The sequence below is a fragment of the Bacillus rossius genome, chromosome 3 (assembly GCF_032445375.1).
Source record: "Bacillus rossius redtenbacheri isolate Brsri chromosome 3, Brsri_v3, whole genome shotgun sequence".
NCBI lineage: Eukaryota > Metazoa > Arthropoda > Insecta > Phasmatodea > Bacillidae > Bacillus > Bacillus rossius.
In genome coordinates this window covers 77,307,801-77,330,136 of record NC_086332.1, presented here as the reverse complement: position 1 = coordinate 77,330,136, position 22,336 = coordinate 77,307,801, and the positions used below count along the sequence as shown (strand labels likewise).

The following is a 22,336-nucleotide window of genomic DNA, read 5'->3' as shown; positions in this document are numbered from 1 at the left end:
TTTCTTACGCAACGTATTTAGTGGTGCTGCGTGCTCAGCGAAATTAGGAATATATTTTGAGTAAAAATTTGCCATACCAATAAAACGTGAAATACCCTTAGGGTTTGTGGGAGGCGGAAAATCACGAATAGCTTGAGTACGTGAAGGATCAATGGTGACTCCCTTGCTAGAAACCAGGTGTCCTAGAAAAGACAGTTCTTGGACTGCAAACTTAACCTTTTTTGTGTTGACAGTTAACCCTGCTTTACGAAATCTACTTAGGACTTCCTCTAAATGTTTGATGTGTTCTTCAAATGTTTCTGAATATACGACGACATCGTCTAGGTAGTTGTACCCTGTTTTGAATTTTAGATCTCCTAGTATCTGATCCAGGAGTCGAGTTAGTACTTGGGCTCCCGTGGCAAGTCCGAAAGGTACTACTGTGTATTGGTACAAGTTCCAAGGGACACAGAAGGCTGTGATGGGTTTTGAATCCGCAGTAAGGGGAATTTGGTGGTAGGCAGAATTTAGATCAAACACACTAAAATATTTGGCTTTACTGAACCAATGAAAAGCAGTGTTTAGGTCTGGCAAAGGTATGTTTTGTATCACTATTTTCTCATTAACTTTTCTATAATCAATTACACATCGTTGTTGATCCTTGCCCTTAGGCACCAGGAAAGCTGGGGAACTGTAGGCGGAGGTCGAGGGTTCGATTACCCCTTTTTCCAAAAGCTCCTGAACATGATTGCGCATCGTCTGCATCTTAGGGCCTAAAAATTGATAAGGGTGAGATTTCACTGGTATTTTATCCGCTAACTCAATTTGGTACTCGACTAATTTTGTGCGACCTAATTTACTAGTCAAGACATCTGGAAAAGTTCTGCATAATTTATCAATGGCGGCCCGCTGCTGTGTATTAAGGTGCTCGTGTGAAGTGGTGTTACCCTGATCCAAGATGGCTGCCGTTGGCTCGGCCGGAGCTGAAACTATTTGTTCAGGGGTCCCACAAGGAATAGGATTACCCATGTTGAATTTGAAAACTTTGCTTCCAGACAGTCCTATACCGTCGGCGCAAAAGGCCAACAAACGGGAAAGGGGGGGGGGGGAAAAGAAAAAAAATTACTCACCAACCAGGGTGTAGAGTTCGGAGCTCACTAGGTGTCTCGCGCCATCAGGATGCCGCGGACCGAGAAATCGGGATGCGCGGACGAAACCGGAATTTTTAGAATTAAATAAGAAGAAATAAAAATTTAACTACGCATGACTTTTCTAAAAACTACCTCTGCCTGGCTACTGTACAAACGGGATCACATCCCTTAAGCAAACTGACTACATTCTCGTGCACGCGAAAATCACCGTTCCCGCAAAAAGCCTCTTAGCGCAGAGGACGTAGGTGAGACGAGGTCAGTAGCCGAGGTCAGAGGGCTGAGTGCCCCGCAATCGGCCAAAACCCCTAATTAAATCGGGCGGTAAGGCCCCGGGTCAAAGGAGGGGGTAGGTTCGGTTCTAAGCCGAAAATTTCCGAAGGAGTCCGAGGCGGTCGTGGCAACAACACGACATGCGCGCTCTCTACCGGACCGATACGAAAACAAAGAACAATCGACTTCTCCGGGCCGCGGAGGAAAGCATAGTGCCTTATGGCACCGCGACGCTGCCTTCTAGCGGCGTAAGGGGGAACTACTTGAGGTGGTGAGCAGACTTGCCACCAGGTGTCATGAGGGTAAGCTCTGCACGCTGGCGACCAGGCCCGCGGTTACTTTTTTTGCCGCTAGATGTCAGGGATGTGTCTGTCGGACCCGGGAGAAGGTTTTTGCATCAGGTCATCGTCCCGTCCGGTCACTGCTCTTAGCTTAATTTCTCAGAACTAAAGTGAGGAGGAGAGAGAGGAAGGGGGGGCAGAAATAGCCACTAAGGTGGGAACGCAGCTCCACTGGAGACTGCTTCGTGACGAGACATGCTTTTCTCAGCAGGCCTCTACGAGGTAGCAGCTTGCAGCCCAGGAGCTGCTCAAAGCAGTTTTGGTCATGCAGGGAATTAAAATTACAAACTCGGGGCGTGACTGCAGGCGAGAGAAATTTCAACCGGGCTGGCCATGTCCACATTAGACAGCAAAATATCAGATTGGCCCCCTGGGAAGGGGCTTCGGTCCACTGGCACCAAGTTTAAATCGGTGGCGTACACCGGCCTAACAAAAAGTAAATCACCCCCATTAACCACCAGACAAATTAAAAAAATGGAAACCCCAAAAAAAATTTAAAATTATAGAATAAATTAAAAAAGTGACGAAATGCCTAATTTCCGGCACATACTCCCCCGCTTGAATGCGGAGCATATAGGGAAGAAAAAAAAACAACACTTACACTGCTCAGTAAAACTAGTACCAGGTTCGCCTGTATCCTACTACTTATATTCTAACACCTTTGAGACGCGTCCGCCTCTCAGGCACAACATATCGATAACCCTTAAACAAACTTATTAACTAAGAGCTTATTAACTAAGTGGCCACTTAAAACTAATACAACGTAAAGCTAGCATTCTTATTTCTAGTACCATGGATTTTTAAGACCTCGAGGATTTCTGGCATGCGTAATATTAGAGAGTCCCCTATGTTAGGGTAAAGAAATTAAACACATCTACTTTAAGTCAGCATGTGTTTTCTTTAGATGGGAGATGTGCGCTCTGGTCACGAATTCTCCTGAACTGGGGTCAGCTAGGCTAACCGTCACTGGCGTTAAAAATCGCTGTATTTGAAAAGGACCTCTCCAGCGGTACGCCAGCTTGGCGGAAAACTTATCCACTGCCTTGCTGAGTGGGTGTGCCTTACAAAGCACAAAATCGCCTACCCTGTAAGGGTTAGGAGATCGGTTTTCGTTGTATTTCTTTTTTCTGCTCTCATGAGCCAGGTTGAGATTTTTACGAGCTCGTCTCCAAATCTCCCTGATGTCTCTCGGATCATCGGGCAATAGGTCATTCAAAGACCAAAGATTTGAAAGAGGGGTATTAGGTCGGTAAGTGAACATGAGTTCGAAAGGAGTACTTTTGTGTCCTTCATGATGTGCATAATTAAAGGCCATTTGCAGCCACACCAAATTCGAATCCCATTTATCCTGCTCCTGCGCATGGTAAGCTATTAGAGCAGACCGGAGATTGCGGTTGAATCTCTCAGCATGCGAGGGCTGTGGATAATAAGGCGAGGTTGTGACGTGCAGAATGCCATGTGAGAAGCACATGTTCTTAAAAATCCTAGCCGTGAACTGGGTTGCATTATCTGACACTACTATAGACGGGACTCCCGACGTCTTGAAGATCTGATTACGTAGCGCAGATACAGTGTTTTCTGCGGTGGCTTTTCGCATGGGGATGAGCCAGACAAATTTTGTGAAGGCGTCAATACACACCAGCAGCATAGTGTTTCCTGTCTTTGAGCGCGGGAAAGGCCCGACAAAGTCGATAAACATCTTTTGCATGGGGCGCTCAGCCACATCTGAAGTTAAATAACCGAAACGAGTGTTCTGCGCTGGCTTACTCAGCGCACAGATTTTGCATAGTTTCACCTGCTCGGTGATGTCCTTGTGCATGCCGTCCCACACGAAATGACGTCGGATACCCTGAATGGTCTTATATATACCGAGGTGTGCGCCCACCGGCGAGGTGTGATAATAATGGAATATCATATTACGTAGATTTTGCGGGAGCACGATTTTGTATGTTTTTGATTGGGGGGTGCGTTTTTGCAACAGCCCCTTAGACATCCTAAAGTATTTTGGCGCCGTTCCTGAACTAAAACGTTTAATAATACTGGAAATGTGTGGGTCAGCTTCCTGCTGGCTCTGTAAATCCTGAAATGCCAACGGAAAGTCTGTCAATAGGGCTTGACATAAGAGTGGTGTTCCTTCGGGCGGAGTCTGAGTTGGGTTTTCGAACATGCGAGACAGTGTGTCCGCTACTATATTCTGTGTGCCCCGAATATGTTGGATTTTGAACTTCAAAGAGGAAATTTTTGCAATCCATCGCCCGAGTTTCCCTAATTGTTTCGGGTGTGCCAAAAGCCAGGCTAATGCCTGATTATCTGTCTCTAACAGGAATTCCCTGTGTTCTATAAATTGGCGGAATTTGTCAATGCCAAATACCACGGCGAGGCATTCTAATTCGTAGATCGAGGAGGCTTTCCTCTCGGCGTGGGTAAGTGTCCGCGACGCAAACGCAATGGGCTGTCTACAGCCTTCGACTTCCTGTGACAGTACTGCGCCTATAGCCACACTGGACGCATCAGTCTGTAAAATGAAAGGTTTGGTGAAGTCTGCCATGCGGAGTACAGGCGGGGAAGAAATCGCCTGTTTCAGGAAATTAAAAGCTTTTTCTTGTTACGGACCCCATGTGAAAGGTGTGTTTTTCTTACGCAACGTATTTAGTGGTGCTGCGTGCTCAGCGAAATTAGGAATATATTTTGAGTAAAAATTTGCCATACCAATAAAACGTGAAATACCCTTAGGGTTTGTGGGAGGCGGAAAATCACGAATAGCTTGAGTACGTGAAGGATCAATGGTGACTCCCTTGCTAGAAACCAGGTGTCCTAGAAAAGACAGTTCTTGGACTGCAAACTTAACCTTTTTTGTGTTGACAGTTAACCCTGCTTTACGAAATCTACTTAGGACTTCCTCTAAATGTTTGATGTGTTCTTCAAATGTTTCTGAATATACGACGACATCGTCTAGGTAGTTGTACCCTGTTTTGAATTTTAGATCTCCTAGTATCTGATCCAGGAGTCGAGTTAGTACTTGGGCTCCCGTGGCAAGTCCGAAAGGTACTACTGTGTATTGGTACAAGTTCCAAGGGACACAGAAGGCTGTGATGGGTTTTGAATCCGCAGTAAGGGGAATTTGGTGGTAGGCAGAATTTAGATCAAACACACTAAAATATTTGGCTTTACTGAACCAATGAAAAGCAGTGTTTAGGTCTGGCAAAGGTATGTTTTGTATCACTATTTTCTCATTAACTTTTCTATAATCAATTACACATCGTTGTTGATCCTTGCCCTTAGGCACCAGGAAAGCTGGGGAACTGTAGGCGGAGGTCGAGGGTTCGATTACCCCTTTTTCCAAAAGCTCCTGAACATGATTGCGCATCGTCTGCATCTTAGGGCCTAAAAATTGATAAGGGTGAGATTTCACTGGTATTTTATCCGCTAACTCAATTTGGTACTCGACTAATTTTGTGCGACCTAATTTACTAGTCAAGACATCTGGAAAAGTTCTGCATAATTTATCAATGGCGGCCCGCTGCTGTGTATTAAGGTGCTCGTGTGAAGTGGTGTTACCCTGATCCAAGATGGCTGCCGTTGGCTCGGCCGGAGCTGAAACTATTTGTTCAGGGGTCCCACAAGGAATAGGATTACCCATGTTGAATTTGAAAACGAAATTCTTCGCCTGAAGATTAATGATTAGACCTGTCTTGGCAATGAAATCAGACCCGTAGATTAGGTCTGTGGCAAGTTGATCAGACACCAAAAATGGGAAATTCCATGAATATAAATCAATCTTCACCTTGATCACAACTGCTAACGTAATATTTAATGGCTGCTCTGAAGCTGTGAAACATTGTAACTTAGTGGTCTCAGTCTTTAGAATTAATTTGCTCTGTTTTAACTTGTTAAATAACTGCCCAGAAATCAGGCTGCGCGCTGATCCTGTATCAATTAGTCCCGGTACAGTGTGTTCGCCAATCGTTGTTACTGCATACGGAATTACTGTAGGAATATTACCAAAAATTTGGTGGCACTTTCTCTTGCCCTTATTTGTAGGATCAACACACGTTTTACATGAGTACGTGTGCGTTGAATTACCATATCCCTTATTTTTGTTATTTCTCCTGCTATTGTGCTTTCTTTCTTTATGTTTGTGACCTCGCTTGTTACTTTTATTCCTGGACTCCTTGTTGTTAGGATTATTGTTTTTGTGTAATGGTGTTTCTTGTGTACTGCCATTACTTGGCGCAAGTTGAACTTCCCACTTATAAGAAAAATTTTTAACACTTGAATTTTTCGGTGGCCCTGAATAAGGTTGTTCAGGCCACCGCGTTATGCGTTTTTTGGAGTGTCGCCATTTTGTTTGTTGTTTTTGTGGTAACACTGGGCCAGGGAATGCCCGTCTCTTTTACAGAAAGTACAATGTGCATTTTGTTGATATCTCCCTTGTGGCCTTGAAGAGAAAAATGTATTGCCCTGATGTTTCTGTGCTGCATTCTTATGTTGCGAATTACTGCGCTCCGTTCCCGCGCTGCTACCTTGTTGACTAGCGAATGTGGCTTGTTTATTTCGCTGAAAATCAGCGTATTCTATGTTTGTGGCGTGTACGCAAAGTTTGTCAAGCTCAGCATAATTTTGGGCGCAAAAGGCCAACAAACGGGAAAGGGGGGGGGGAAAAGAAAAAAAATTACTCACCAACCAGGGTGTAGAGTTCGGAGCTCACTAGGTGTCTCGCGCCATCAGGATGCCGCGGACCGAGAAATCAGGATGCGCGGACGAAACCGGAATTTTTAGAATTAAATAAGAAGAAATAAAAATTTAACTACGCATGACTTTTCTAAAAACTACCTCTGCCTGGCTACTGTACAAACGGGATCACATCCCTTAAGCAAACTGACTACATTCTCGTGCACGCGAAAATCACCGTTCCCGCAAAAAGCCTCTTAGCGCAGAGGACGTAGGTGAGACGAGGTCAGTAGCCGAGGTCAGAGGGCTGAGTGCCCCGCAATCGGCCAAAACCCCTAATTAAATCGGGCGGTAAGGCCCCGGGTCAAAGGAGGGGGTAGGTTCGGTTCTAAGCCGAAAATTTCCGAAGGAGTCCGAGGCGGTCGTGGCAACAACACGACATGCGCGCTCTCTACCGGACCGAAACGAAAACAAAGAACAATCGACTTCTCCGGGCCGCGAGAGGAAAGCATAGTGCCTTATGGCACCGCGACGCTGCCTTCTAGCGGCGTAAGGGGGAACTACTTGAGGTGGTGAGCAGACTTGCCACCAGGTGTCATGAGGGTAAGCTCTGCACGCTGGCGACCAGGCCCGCGGTTACTTTTTTTTGCCGCTAGATGTCAGGGATGTGTCTGTCGGACCCGGGAGAAGGTTTTTGCATCAGGTCATTGTCCCGTCCGGTCACTGCTCTTAGCTTAATTTCTCAGAACTAAAGTGAGGAGGAGAGAGAGGAAGGGGGGGCAGAAATAGCCACTAAGGTGGGAACGCAGCTCCACTGGAGACTGCTTCGTGACGAGACATGCTTTTCTCAGCAGGCCTCTACGAGGTAGCAGCTTGCAGCCCAGGAGCTGCTCAAAGCAGTTTTGGTCATGCAGGGAATTAAAATTACAAACTCGGGGCGTGACTGCAGGCGAGAGAAATTTCAACCGGGCTGGCCATGTCCACATTAGACAGCAAAATATCAGATTGGCCCCCTGGGAAGGGGCTTCGGTCCACTGGCACCAAGTTTAAATCGGTGGCGTACACCGGCCTAACAAAAAGTAAATCACCCCCATTAACCACCAGACAAATTAAAAAAATGGAAACCCCAAAAAAAATTTAAAATTATAGAATAAATTAAAAAAGTGACGAAATGCCTAATTTCCGGCACAATGCTGTGACTGGGAAGTTGCAGGCACAGATAACTAACGGAAGTTTGATAAAAGAAAGGACGGGATTCTATTTTTAAAGCCAAGCACTTAGGTGGCGACTGCGAGGCTGAAGAATGTGACAGCGTCAACGGCAAGATGTCTAGCGGCGAGCGAGAGGGGAGGAGATAAAGCAGACAAATAACCAAAGCACGCTTCACGCGATCACGCCGTAAATTCCTCAAAAAGTCCTCGTTATAGCAGTGTTCTCGCTATTACTGTGCTCGCTATAACTGGATTCTACTGTACTTTATTCTGAAAGTTACATTTAAAATAAAGTATTTTTGAATTTTTAAAAATAAAGTAGTAGGGGATCAAATGTTACATTAGCTTGGAAGCAATATTTGTAAAACAACAAGAATTTAAAAAAAATTACTGAACTTAATACAGTAGCCTAAATTCTAGGCTTACATATACAAAATGACAAATGGGTTAAACTATTTTGTAGGGGTCTGCGAGCAGAGGATTTTCACTTCGAGTCGAGCTCGAGCGAGTTTGCTAAAATACTCGCGAGTATCGAGTCGAGTTCGAGTTTTTTTTTTTTAAAGTTTATTGCACATAAATTTACTGTGATGGAGTAATAAAATGTGAGAACTTTTGAGAAAAATATGGAAATAAAAAAAGAAACCATTATCATTGTTAGCCTACTAAATAGATAGACCTACATTAGAGGTTTGCGAGCCTAAGAATTTTACTTTGAGCCAAGGACGAGCGAGCCTACTTGAAAGTTCTCGAAGCTGGAGCTTTTGTGGTACAGTTACACTTTTGGGAAATTATTTTTACCTTAAACTTAATAGGTATAATGTTTGAATAAAGTATTAAAATGAAGTAGTGGGCTTATTAATTTTGGGTAACTATTTACAGAGTGCATTTATAATTTGCACTGCTAGGAAAAAAAAAAATTTCTGCCATTGAATCTAACCTGTTTCCATTGGTTCATTAGTAACTGATATCATCCAACTAACATAACCACAGTTTACAAGTATATGTTTGTGTAAATGTAACATATCTTTGGAATAATTTCATCCTTAACAATTTTTCTGGAGTCCTTACTGAGCTTCAACAAACTGAGCACCAAAAATCATGTTGTTTGAAAAGTACATTCACATTGTTTCAACATTTCCACTTTTCGGCACAAAAATTCTGAGAGAGATTGTCATAGAGTATTAAATTCTGTTCTTCAATCTATCATGCAGAAAAATAATTTGTTCTGCACGTTCAGGAGTTAAATTAGCTCTACGATTGGAGATGGTGTTTACAGCAGAAGAGAAGCGTCTCTCGCTGGCAACCTGTGTGGCTGGAATGCTTTAGTAAAATTGTTTAACCTCAAAATTAGTGTCAAATATCTGTAACTTGTCATTAAAGTTTAATCAATTGAAAGTAGGTAATAAAAATAGAAGCATTTTACTTAATTCAATTTACACTTGCAAAACAAAAACATACCCACAATAAACCTACATGGAAATTAAAGTCTTTTCAATATCCTGTAGTCTGAAATATGTTTACTCATGTCATCAAATGTACATCTAAAGGTACAGTGCAAGAAAAGCTCGCTCTAATTTCGAGTTGTTGAAACGCCACGAGATCGAGTTCGAGTATTACTAAAAAACTCAACTCGAAACTCAAATTTCGAGTACTCGCAGGTGTCTACTATTTTGCAGATATGTACATTTATTGGGATAGAATTCCCTCGTCATCTCCTAGGCGAAGTCTCTTGCGACCAGCAGATAAAGATGACTGTTCATACAGTTAAATAATTATTGCGTGATCTTTTATTATTGTTGACAGTGAAGTGGGAACCAAACCAAAGGACCGTGCCACATCTGCAATTTTCCTGCCTTTGTCAACTTCTTTTAAAATTTCCACATTTTCCTTCAAAGTAAACTGCTTGCGTTTCTTTTTATCTTTTTGGCCATCCATCCTGATCAATCAACAATATTGTTTTCCTCGTGCCAAGTCAAACGTAAACAAACCTCTCATCCATAGATAACCATAGCTCCGCACTAGAAGCGTGCGTCGAGAGCATGGCTGTGCCAGGCAACATTCCGGCCTTCGTGGCAAAACAAAGCGTGTCGGCCATGTTGTGACACCAAACAGTTCAAAAATTAACCTGCATAAATTAACATTATTGGATTTTCTATTTTGTATATAATTTAAAATATAATTTTTATTTAACGTTTGTATCTGCGGTAATTGAAACTTTTTAAATGTGCTCTATAAATAACCAAAAGATGGCGCAGCTAAAAACAATTGTCTTGAAGAGGGGCGAGACAGCAATCGATTGCTTAGATCGTCTCGTGCACTAAGTGTGTGATCCATGGAGGAGGATGAATGGTGTGTTATACTGTACTATGATTCTATGAATCGTTGATACAATGTTTGTTTACGTTTTATACTTGTTAACGATTCTTGAACGTGATAAAAATTAATCGTAATGTAAATTTGTATTAAAGAACCCCTGCGCAAAATCAGTAACTATCATGTAAAATTTTCCTGATAACTGGAAAAGAATGGTCGTTGTATTGAAAGGTAGGATACGTTTTTAACGTTAAAGTGAAATATTTTTACATTGTTTACATTGGTGTTTTGAAAGGGAATTTAAAATCATACGTTGAACTGAAAGATACGTTATTCTGAAGTACGTTGTAACGGAATTTCACTGTATATTTAAAAATACCACACAATACACTGTCTGAATAATGTATGAGAATATCTGAAGGAAGCGCCAATGCTGACAGGTGGGTGTGTGCACTCACAGCCTGACGTCCATGTCATCCACTTCGTTCCTGACGTTGGGACGGACGGTGGCCACGATCTGCTGCGCCAGCGGCAGCAACACGTCACCCCAGCTATGGGCCAGCCCCTCGGCCGTCAGCAACTGCTTCAGCAACAAGTCTCCGTGCTGCTTGTAGGCCGAGCTGCACAAACACCCACCACCATGGCATGGAGTTTGTACCACAATTTATCCAAAATAAAAATTGGAAAAAGTTTACTTCTTTTTTAATCTTGTAAATGTTTTTAGATACTCATATTTACATTATGGCACTAGTACATTTTTCAAACACAAAAATACTTATATTTATTTTGTTTGTTCCAAATAGTTAAAACATGCTTATTACAAATCATTATATTGTACAAGTGCATCATGTATCAGTTAAAATGACATTATTTTGGAGAAATTAGTTTCATACATTTAAGTGTCATATTCGTTCAGTAGTATGCAATTTCTTTTAATAAAAAGATTAAATAAAAAATAAAACAAATAAAACCGAAATCTACGGTTTCAAAAATGAAATTGGCCTGAAAATAAAACTATAAAATCTTGTCTCTACTGATAATCAGACGTGTGGCAGACCATCTTAGGCAGGGCTCCTGAAAATGTTCATTGAGTGCAAATCAGCAACCAAGTTGCAGTGACGAGCGAACCTGAGTTTAGTGTAAGACTGGAGCTCTCCATTGTCGGTGCGCAGCTGCGAGACGTTGTGCCAACCCTCACACGGCCTCCTCTCCTCGCTCTGGGAGAGCAGACTGCCCGACAGGAACTCGTTGGTGATGCCCACGTGGGAGCAGTCCTGCAGCGGGCTGGAGACACCTGGGCAGAGACAGCCGCATGCTGAAACCCCAAACTTAGCCCCAGGGGAGGAACACACATTCTCACTGCAACTTGTCAATCAAACAAAAAGTAGTGGTACTATACGGATGTGAGTAGGAAAATTTACTGAAAAAATTTAACCATATATGTAGATATTTTTCCATAAATGTTTCAACATAGATTCCCATAATTTAGATTGATTTACTGTAATAATACAATCTTTTTATGTTGTCTAAACATGTGTATCATGTTAAGTATATATCTTCTATTACAAACATTTTATACCACTTGTAAAACTGCGTCTAGCCTATGGCCTGGTTAGCAAAGTAAAATGCCTATATCTTCCTCTATCATTCCACCATTTGTTCTCCTTCACTCTGTTCCATTCTTCTCCTCTGTACCACAATCCTTGCTTTAACTATCTGCTCTTCCCAAATCCTTTTGATCTTCCTTGTGACATTCTTCCTGTGTAATTCAATTCCATCATTTTCATAGGCAGCCATTATATTAGAGTACAGGTAAAAAAGTATAGAACTGAAGAGTATACCCATATGTGTAGTACATTTTGCCTTCCTTTACCACCTAAGGGTTCACTTCTTTTGTTATTTAGTAATGTTTACAAATACAATACAGGAAAGGATTATTTCTTCTTCAAACAATATTTATTAACTGCACAAGCCTTGAAAGTGTTTTTTAAACACTTCCAGTACCATCACATATCCCAAAAATGGCAATGTTAAATTTAAGTCCAGTCTATTTTTTTAAACAATGCCTGCAAGGCAGTGCTGGTGTCCATGGTTCCAGTGTTTTTCCATGATAAACAGGCCAAGTGTATGGTATTTAACCGTACAGTATACCTTGTATGTCACCCATAAGTCAAATCCCTCATCCATGCCACAGGAGACAGGCAACATAATGATGCAGTACAATAAAAATGAATTTCGAGTCGAGTTGAGTTTCACCTATTCACTTGACTCTGATTGAGTTTTTGAGACTCGGTCCATTTCTACTAAACCGTTCTTGATACAATGGAAAAGTTATTTAATTCAGTGGTTGATTACATCCTAACCTGTCTTCAATTAATAACATAAATTAAGCAGATCTCTACTAATGACTTCAGAGTCGACAAGACTCAAGCTCAAAGTAACCAGGAACCAACCAAACTACACCTAATGCACTAATGCACATACAGTAGAACCCCGATTTTGCGAACACGGATTTAACGAAAACAGCGATTTAACGTAAAGGTTTTCAGGAACCATCAAAAAACACCAATTTATTAAAATAATAATATAGATTTCCAAAAAATGAAAGTAAATTGTAACGGAAACTTATTAAAAAATACACTCTGTGGTGTCAGTAATAGAATGGAGGTACTATATATTAATATGTGCCTTTGCATCATCTGTCCAATCACGAAAAAATAAAAAAAAAATTGTTCAAATTGCTTAAAAACTCCGGGCGCTGTAACTGAATTGCGTAGGTGCGTGCCATTGCGCTCGCCTGGACAGATAGACTGTCCGCGACACATGACGTCATGAAGGGTTTCTTTGTCCGCATCCCCCTCCCCCTTCCTTGTTCCTGGCTTGACTCACCACGTTATCTTCCAATCACGCCCGCATAGTAACAGTGCTAGCCAATAATCACACGTTTTCAAATATTCCTTTTCCCATCCTCCAGGTTTCTTCAACTTGTGACCACGTCACACCAATACGCCATTATTATTCTCAGTAAGAGCTTTGTGCGGGTGTTTAGTATTTGGAATACATTTTTTATAAGTGCTGTTCGGACGTTGATGTTTTGGAGTAGATAATCACAGCGACAGACCGACAGGATGCGCTCCCACCCTTGCCGTCAGCGCTGTTTATTTTGACAGCTCAAGCAATTATGTTTCCCACGTCCCTTCGCAGCGGGGAAAAAAAAAAAAAAACGTTGGAATGCAGATGCAAAAGTAACTATGCATTAAAATAAATATATATTTACGGCCCTGCTAAATTTTTCTATTCAATAAAATTCGAGGTATTAGTGATTTTTCAGCAGAAACTGCTGTGTGACTAATAAACAAATTGTATCATAATAACTTTAACTTATAAAGTATTTATTAACGGCGAAGGACAGTCGTATAAGCCCATAAAAATATTTATTTTACCGAGAATGGACTATACAACCTGGCTTTTGTCGCACGCGGTGTGAGAGGGGAGGAGGATGCTGACAGTTTCTCACGCAGAAGTTTGTAATAAGGGAGGGAATGTGTTGAAATATTAGTTGATAAAAAAAAGGGGGGGGGGGGGGGGGGTTGTTTTACATGGTTTGTAGCTCTGGGAGGGATGAGCCTTGAAGAATTAGCAGGGGATGGAGAGGTAAGCGTCACGTCATATGACGTCAAGCCACCGCTACCGCCAGCCTGGCCGGACGAGTTTCTTACGCACTCGCAGAAGCTACCACAGCTGCTTTTCGTGTGTGCGGGCGGGTAAGATAACATGGCAGCTGAGACGGCTTTTCGTGCGATAGTGGAAACACTGAGCTCAGCTAGACACTGCCGCGTGCATCGGCGGGATTCTACTGTACATGACTTTATTTACTGTTTTTGGATATCGGCTTTGTTAAGTTTTTTTGACGATTCGTTTATGTTACTGGTATTAGAACTGGACAAAACTGGGACACGGGCGGTGGAGCTTTTATTTTTTTTTTCGCTAAGCTCGCGTCTATTGGCTGGCTGCTGATGGAAGGTCACGAGTCTGGGCGGAGAGTTGAGTGAGTTATACAGCGCATGCGCAGCTCAGCGAACAGAGAGAGCCAGCCGGCGGCTACGCCACGCCGTAACAACAGCTGACTGAGTACAATTAATTACCTTTCTCCGCGTACGGCGCGCTATTTCCATCAATTTGCGGCCATTTTTTTTTTAATTTTTTTTTACTGTGACACAATGTGTATGTAGTTCGTATTTGTTATAAACGCTGCAGGTTGCGACTGTATTTTAATAAACTTTAACGTATTTCTTACACTTTTCATATATTTTTTTGCCTAATTTTTCACGGTTTCTGAAAATCTGTACGTACGACTGAGGTGTTCGTACGAACCGGGGGCCGTACGAGCGAGATCAAACACGTTTAAGATCGAAAGTTGACAAAGTCTGAGATAGCACGGCAGCACAAGATATCGCCGTCGACCCTGTCTACGATATGGAAACGTAGGGACGCGATTATGAGTGCGGGGGTCATTGAAAATAGGTAAATCGGATTTAACGAAACATCGATTTAGAGTAAACATTTTCGGTAACCATAGCACTTCGTTAAATCGGGGTTCTACTGTAATATGAGCCACAGACACAACACTCTAATTCACTGGTAGGATTACAATGGCTGAAATTGTACCGGTGCGGTGCGAGTCACTCTTCCTGGGACTGCTTGTCTTGGCACAGTCGTCTCTCTGCCGACTGCCCAGGTGTGCCGTGTTCGACTCCAAATTCAGGTCGAGGTAGAACAAGGACCCGGACGACGGGAGGCTGCCACTATCATCCTGCTTCGAGTAAGTACTCTCGTTCTCGCTGTCTAACAATGACAAACAGCATTAACACACAAGTCAATATGTACAAATCAAATTAAGGAAAATGAACACACACTTGAAAAATACTAACTAATCATAATTCACGATTAGTAGGTAGTTTGATAAAAATAACACTGGATACTTCTGAGTAATATGAGGTAAGGGCTTCAAAATGTTTTGAAAATAAACAAAACCGTACAAACTTGTGAAGGTTTCAAATTAAAAACATCAACTATGAATTTCTTCAAAATAAGTGCCTGTATTAATACAGATATTACATATTTTGAAGGGGTAAAATAACAAATACAAATTAACCAAAATCTGCACTGACATGAACAGCAAAGTGGGAGATCGGCCCAGGCATACTTTTTTTCCTTATTTTTACTTCTTCCTCTTTTATTTGTCTCTCCCCATCACAGTGCAGAAACAGCAGCAAAAGCACATAGACACGCATTCTCTCTACACACTTTCTCATTCCCTCTGTTATTCTGTCACATTATCACTCTCTCATACTTGTACGCTCACCTTTGGCAGCAAGCCAATGCCTTATAACGCTATCAACTCACCCTACCAATCATATGGGGGACAAGAATGATAAGTAGGTAAACAGGGTTCTCAAGAGTATTAAACAAAAAAACTTGATATTTATGAATAATATGATATAAGATTCAACAATTCAAAAAAAAAAATTTTTTTTGTTTGTTACCAATAGATGAACCAACATACACCAACTGGGTCTCATTCACAAAATATTTAAATGAAAAAAAACGTTAACATATATGAAGCTCGAGACATTTTGATTTGTTTTCTGCAACATAGCAATTACATTATTGTAATACATGTAACAAATAATTTGTGATAATGATACTATTAAAAATTTAAAACAAAGTTTGAAATATAAAATGTTACTCTTTTTCTTGCATTTAACACCAGATATTATGATTCCATAAATTATATTTCTTTCTTTTACAGTTTACTTTATTTTGCATGAATTTTTATTGGACTGCTGCAAAGAGTGGAAAAAAAAAAAAGTTTAATGTAGGTATGTTTAAATTTGACTCTAAAAATGATTAATAGTTGATACTGATTTGACATTCTACTGAAATAAAATTAAAATAACATAATTTGCAGAAACCCATGCGTGATATACACTGCCAACTCAAGGGAACCCACACCAGTAACGCAGGACGTGCCAGAGGCCAAATGCAGACCTTGTGCAGTCGAAGGGTCGTCCTGCAGAATCTGCTTCACCCACAGAGGCTCCTGGGCATCCTGGCTGAGAGACTGGCTCTCCTCGGGCTCGCTGCGGTGATGGGGTGACAGATTCTGCACCGGGCGGTAGAGCGCGTAGCCGTCCACGAAGTTGTGCTCCGACGACACTAAAGGGTCCAGGTACCCGGCCACGAGAAGAGCCTGCCCTATCGCCGTTCCTTGATCTCTGAGCAACACACGGAACATTCTCAGTTACGGCAAGTTACAATTACTGTCTCTGTTAAACAATTAGTACTAACTACAAACTATGAAATTATGCACTTTTTTGACACAATAAACTACTCTGTTAAAGCTTTATCATCATTGAATTGAAAATTGCATTTCCAAACTAGTGTGTGTTATATGGTTGAATAATATAATTTATTTACAGTTGATGCAATTAAAGAAACATTCTCCTTTTTCACATATTTTCAACAAATTACACAAATAATGTCTTCATACTTATAGCTAATCAAATAATAATTAAAGCTCTTAAGTGATTGCAAATTTTATCAACATAAATTTGTTATGATAGGTATAGTAATAATAAAAATTAATTAGATATCTTCAATGTGTATATTTGTGCAACATGCACCAAACACATTTAACATAACATGAAAAAAGAAATGTTAGTAGTACTTAGAGGTGTCTAGGAAATACACCAATCGGAATTTAAAAAATTTGCAATATATAGTTTTATTTAAATTTAGAATAATAAAGCACAAAAATACACTAAATATTGCATAAAAGTTTCTATTATTGATTAAATTAAAATTTAAAAGCCATATTCATTGGAATAATAAGTTTTTTTTAAAACTCAAGAAGTATATATTTATACTCTGCAATGAAAACAACCTGCAGTGCATCTTCATGATAAAATGAAATGTATGACTGCTGTAAAAGTAATAATTTACAAGAAATTACATTTCAGTTACAGGTACATATTATAGTTAGGGAGTTACCACTACTGCATACATTTAAAGTGTTATGAAATATGAGCAGGAAGCTGTTATTCAAATAGATATTAAAAATGCCCCACATCAGGAAAACTTGAACAGGTTACATCCATCAAAATTGGATACTTAAGGGGAGTTGCTAGAAATATTATTTTATTATTCTTTTTAGGACCTTTTTTTTTTATTCCACACAGATCATCTTTTATACAAAATTTGAGAATATTTAGGTCAATAGTTTTTGAACTGAAGTCCACAAAGTTTGATTTTTCTCAAAACTGGGTACCATAAATCATTAAAAAGAAATAAGATATGTAGATTATAATTGGTATAATTATAATGTTCAATATTTTATTGCAGGAGTTAGTTGAAATTTCTCAAAAATTTATATGAAATAAATGTACAGGAATGTAATATAAAATCATCACAGCTGTGTTTTAATAAAAATAAGACTAGAAAAATCTAGAAAAAAAATTTATATATATATATATATACATACACACACACACATATTATACACACACACATATTATACACACACACACATATTATACACACACACATATTATACACACACACATATTATACACACACACACATATTATACACACACACACATATTATACACACACACATATTATACACACACACACATATTATACACATACACACATATACACACACACACACACACACAAATATGAAAAATTTCAGTCATCCGACATCCCTTTTGAATATGCTATTTTTTATCTAATTCTAAAATAAATTCTCTTTCCACAAGAGCTTCTACGAATGATGCACCATTCCGCATTAATTTTTTTTTTTTTATCTTTTTTGATTCCTCAGCTTTAATATTGCAAATTGGCTTGAGAATCCAATGTTATAATAATAAAACAAATGACACTTTCCACAAGATAAGTAAACAGAATAGCTTAATAAATAGTAGTGATGTGCGAGTCTCGGCATCATCGAGAATGAGTCGAGACAGAAATTTTCTCGATCTCGTCTCGAGATAATTTTTTTTTGGCTCGGAATTTTCGAGAATTTTGTAAACAAGAAATAGGTTAGGTAATATAATATATTGAGGCAGCATTTTGCGTTGCGTGTTGAAATAATTAACATATCTTCAACGTAATGTAGATCGAATAAAATAAAATATACTTGTTACGATAGTATACACGATAAATTATTAAAAAGTTAAAAACGAACAACTTCCGTTCACAAGTCACTACATGAAACGGTAAACGTAAACAATGAATTGTGCTGTGGTTATCACATTAAATTACAGAAGAAAATGATTATTTTCCGTTAATAAAACCAACATTAAAGTTAAAAATAAATCATTTTCGGTATCAATATCAAGTATCAACGTAAAACGGTACGGTAAAAAATAAAAATATAAACATGACTGCAGAATTCTTCCGCGATTGCATTTTGTTTTATGGCCTTAGGTTATACACACGGCCAGCAGTCTATAACAAGCAACATGATGTTTAAATTGCGGTCCGTATCGATAGTGACATATCGATAGTGGTGAATGTTCAGACTTTCATGATCAAGTACCGTCCATGGCTCAAGGAAACTGTATAGACTATGGAGTCAATAACGTATGTTTACATACGACAGTAGGCAAATAAACTGTTGAGTGTAAAGGTAAAGTTGTAATTGCAATTGCAATTGTGGATACTTGATAAAATTATTGAATAATTATGTATGTTTGTCAGATTATTGAGTTTTACTTTTTTGGATCATATTATCCTGTTAACTAAAGTACAGATTTCTCGATCTCGACTCGATTCTCGAGAATTTTTAAATTGATTTCTCGATCTCGTCTCAAATTCAAAAAAATCTTTCTCGCACATGCCTAATAAATAGGTGTGTTAACCACTTACATTCCAATAACATTTTCAAAAGATGTTCCGAAAAAATCATTTTTTTTATTACTAAATAGAAAAGTACTTTTTAAATGTAACGTAAAACAGTTGGCCTTTTTTTTAAAATTTGTTTGTTTATGAAATATGAAGGACAATAATTTTACCACATATTTATACAGAGTTAACTCAATATGGCATCTTTCGGTTTCTTAAGAAAAGGCTTCCGTAGGAGCTTCGCCACCGAATGTAACAAGAGCAAATAGTGACACCACTGCATGACCTCATGGCCGAGTGCAGAGTGCCATTGGTAAAACTGAAGCAACACAGACGACATCATCTGTCTGGTGAGATGTGTTACCGCGTGCTGGCGTGAGACTGTGCGATCAGCCACTGCACCAGTTCGCTCCCCAGGAAGCAGTTGTGGTGGTTGCGCAGGCGGAAGCGGTGGGTCTGAAGCGGTATCCCAGAGCTTGGGTGGCACATGTCGTCGAACAGCGCCCGCAACGATGCCGACATCTGCAGTGCACGGCACGCCTCCTCCATGCTCAAGTAACCCGCGCTTTGGGCTCTGGAAGTGTCACAGCACCAGCCATAAACCACTCACTCGTAAAAGTATCTACTAGGAATGTTTTAAAATACTAATTTAATAATTATATAAATAATTATAAAATAAGTACAATTATCTTTTTGAAGTTTAATAAAAATGGTAACATACTACTGCTACATTAATTTGAACGCATGTACGTTTCCCACTGCCTAACACGAGTCAATAAAAAACACAAACAATTGTCAATTAAATAAAAAATTCACCTAGAAATTTAACAGAAGGTCTTTGACCATTCGTTGCCATTTCTTTGCCAAGGATTCACTGCTCTAGTCTATATTTATTGTGAATGTAGATTGTTTTACACTCTTAGCAGCAATGGTTGGTTGTATAGAAAATGGTTTCAGACTAAAGTTTTAGATAATATTTATAAGGTTTACATACAATTTTAACCAACTTGATAAAGGTCCTACTAAGGAAACTATTAACTTTTTTGGTCCTTCAACCCCTGTTTTTTCTAGCCCTTGAAGTAATGGTTGGTTGTATAAAAATATTTTTCAAACAAAAGTTGTTGATTTTATGCTTCATAATAAAATAATAACTGATTGAATAGTACACATGGTACAAATTTTTTAAAAATTTCTAACCATGTTTTTCAAACTCCTTGCACCAATTTATGCTACCAAAAAAATACTTTCAAACAAAAGTTTTAGACAATATCTATATGGGTTGCAAACAATTAAAATGGATTTGATGGTGTGCCCACTACGGGAGTTGAGAACTTACTGTTTCTCAACACTTAGTTTTTTCCCCATACCTTGCTGCAATGGTTTATGTATAAAAAATCATTTCATACAAAAGTTGGAGATAATATTTTATGATTTTACAATAATAAGAACGGAGATAATATTTTATATGGTACGGGAATTATGATTTTTTTTTAATTTTATCCTTTTATTTTTTAACTCATTGTAGCAATGGTTCGTCTAACCAAAACAATTTTCAGACTAGTTATAGACAACAATTACAAGATTTAAAAACAATTTGAATAAATACAATGGTGTGCCTACTAAGGGCATTATAAAGTTTTTTGCACATCACTCAATTTTTCCACCTCAAAGTTATTAGTTGTATCAAAAATTTATTTAGACTACGTTTTTGATATTACTCCTACAAGTTATGATACATTCAAATAAATGCAATAATGTCATTATATATCAAAAAACCTTCCCCTTTTGGCCTATTAACAAACTTGACAGAGATTTTCCATTACTTTATTTTATGTATAAGTTTGGAAGAGATTTGTGCAAAATTACTGCTGTTATCAAACCCATAAAATATAATTATATATATTTTTGACTTTTTAGTTGACAATGGTTTTGGGGTCTATGGACCATGAAATGAAAAACTATATACATTTTTATGGAAGTCACACCATGGTAACTGCTACAATAGGTAGTCTTTCTTCAAATCTACTTAATAGATCCATCCCACTTATTTTATACTTACAAGAAAATATTTTCAGAGAAGTAAATTTTAAGGATCCTTTGTTTTGCAAAACCTAACACCTTCAGCTCGAGCAGGGACTCCGCCCCCTCCCCCAAAATTTACAACCCAGTCCTTCAGAATGTAGATTATGTCATTGGGTCATTAGGATTGAAAATCTGTGGCTGGGAAGAATGTAGCTGACTGGGATGGAACTACCGAGACTAGCATGACCAGGAGTGTCAAGAAGGGCATAAGAAAAAAACATATTCTAAAGAAGAAGGGTGTGGGAGTGATGAAAAAACATGCCTCGTCAGTGCTGGAGAAATAAAAGACAGAGAATGGTAATGGTTGGCGTACAAGTGCCAGTAACAGTCATCAACTCTGATCTTGCTGTGCTCTTAAAGGCTAAAGGCTTTAAGAGTGAGGGCAACTGAAAAGAACAAGGAAGCCTTTGTTTAAAGTGCTGAATCAGCAAAGGGGAACCTAGATGGGCGTTCATTTTGATCCCCTTTTTTTTAATACTACGGTAATTATCTTCTGCCATCACATACCATAATTTTGTGTATAGCATATAATAATTTATAACACTGAATTCTGTGTAGTGTACTATAATACACAATACATATGGTCAATGTACCATAGCTATTGTGCATCATGCATCTGTTCGATGATTAAAGAAATAATAAAATAACTAAAAATTTGTGGATACTCTTAAAAAGATACAAAAATTTGTGAATAGAATCATTTACAAAGAAATAAGCAAGTAATTTTGGTAATCAAAAAAAATTAAAAAAGATAATCAACATTCATTAAAAGACATATCCCACTGTTTAGTAACGTTTAAGAAAATAATGCGAATCCATGAATCACGATTAATACAGACCTCTTGTTATATCGTTAACTGACACGTTTTTCGGTGTTGTTTTGGTTTTATCGAATTTGCCATAGAATCTTGTTGCTACTAATCGTTTGTGATGAGCCCGATGTCGGCGAGACGTGAATAAAGTTGTAATCTATTGTCAGCGATGGACGCACGGTACCTGCCGGGTGCGAAGCGGTCCTCCTGGTAGCAGAGGGAGGTCTTCCTGCGGGCGGGCGTGCTGTCCTGCGCGTCCGCGACGCCGGGGCCGGCGCCCGGACCAGCCGAGGCCTGGGGAGCGTCGCTGCCGTACTTGGTCAGCAGGTCCTCCTGCACCGCCCGCAGGTCGGCCGTCAGGTCCTCCTCTGCGTCCGACGACTGCAGGTACGACAGCACCACCTTGCAGCAGTAGGCGCACACGCGCAGGTCTCCTGGCCGCAAACACACACACGCACAGACACAGTATTGTAAATGGTATAGGGATGTGCAGGGAACATTTAACTTTAAGAGGCCACTCCAGTGTTTCAGGGGCGCTACGCAACCCGCGTTAACCTCATAAGATTCAATGCTATTTTCATTTTGCTTATAACT

General features: G+C 39.6%; 1 protein-coding gene across 2 annotated transcripts in view; it reads right to left on the bottom strand.

The window, feature by feature from the left end:
* The window catches only part of LOC134530932 (1-phosphatidylinositol 3-phosphate 5-kinase), a 129,121-nt gene that overhangs the window by 94,020 nt on the left and 12,765 nt on the right, over nt 1-22,336 (bottom strand). For both annotated transcript variants that reach the window (XM_063366252.1, XM_063366251.1), the window contains exons 6-11: nt 21,927-22,176; nt 19,213-19,422; nt 15,988-16,214; nt 14,605-14,781; nt 11,065-11,230; nt 10,395-10,556 (exon numbers count right to left, since the gene is read on the bottom strand). In XM_063366252.1, coding sequence (XP_063222322.1) covers nt 10,395-10,556; nt 11,065-11,230; nt 14,605-14,781; nt 15,988-16,214; nt 19,213-19,422; nt 21,927-22,176 — 1,192 coding nt within the window. The remainder of the gene's footprint in view (nt 1-10,394; nt 10,557-11,064; nt 11,231-14,604; nt 14,782-15,987; nt 16,215-19,212; nt 19,423-21,926; nt 22,177-22,336) is intronic.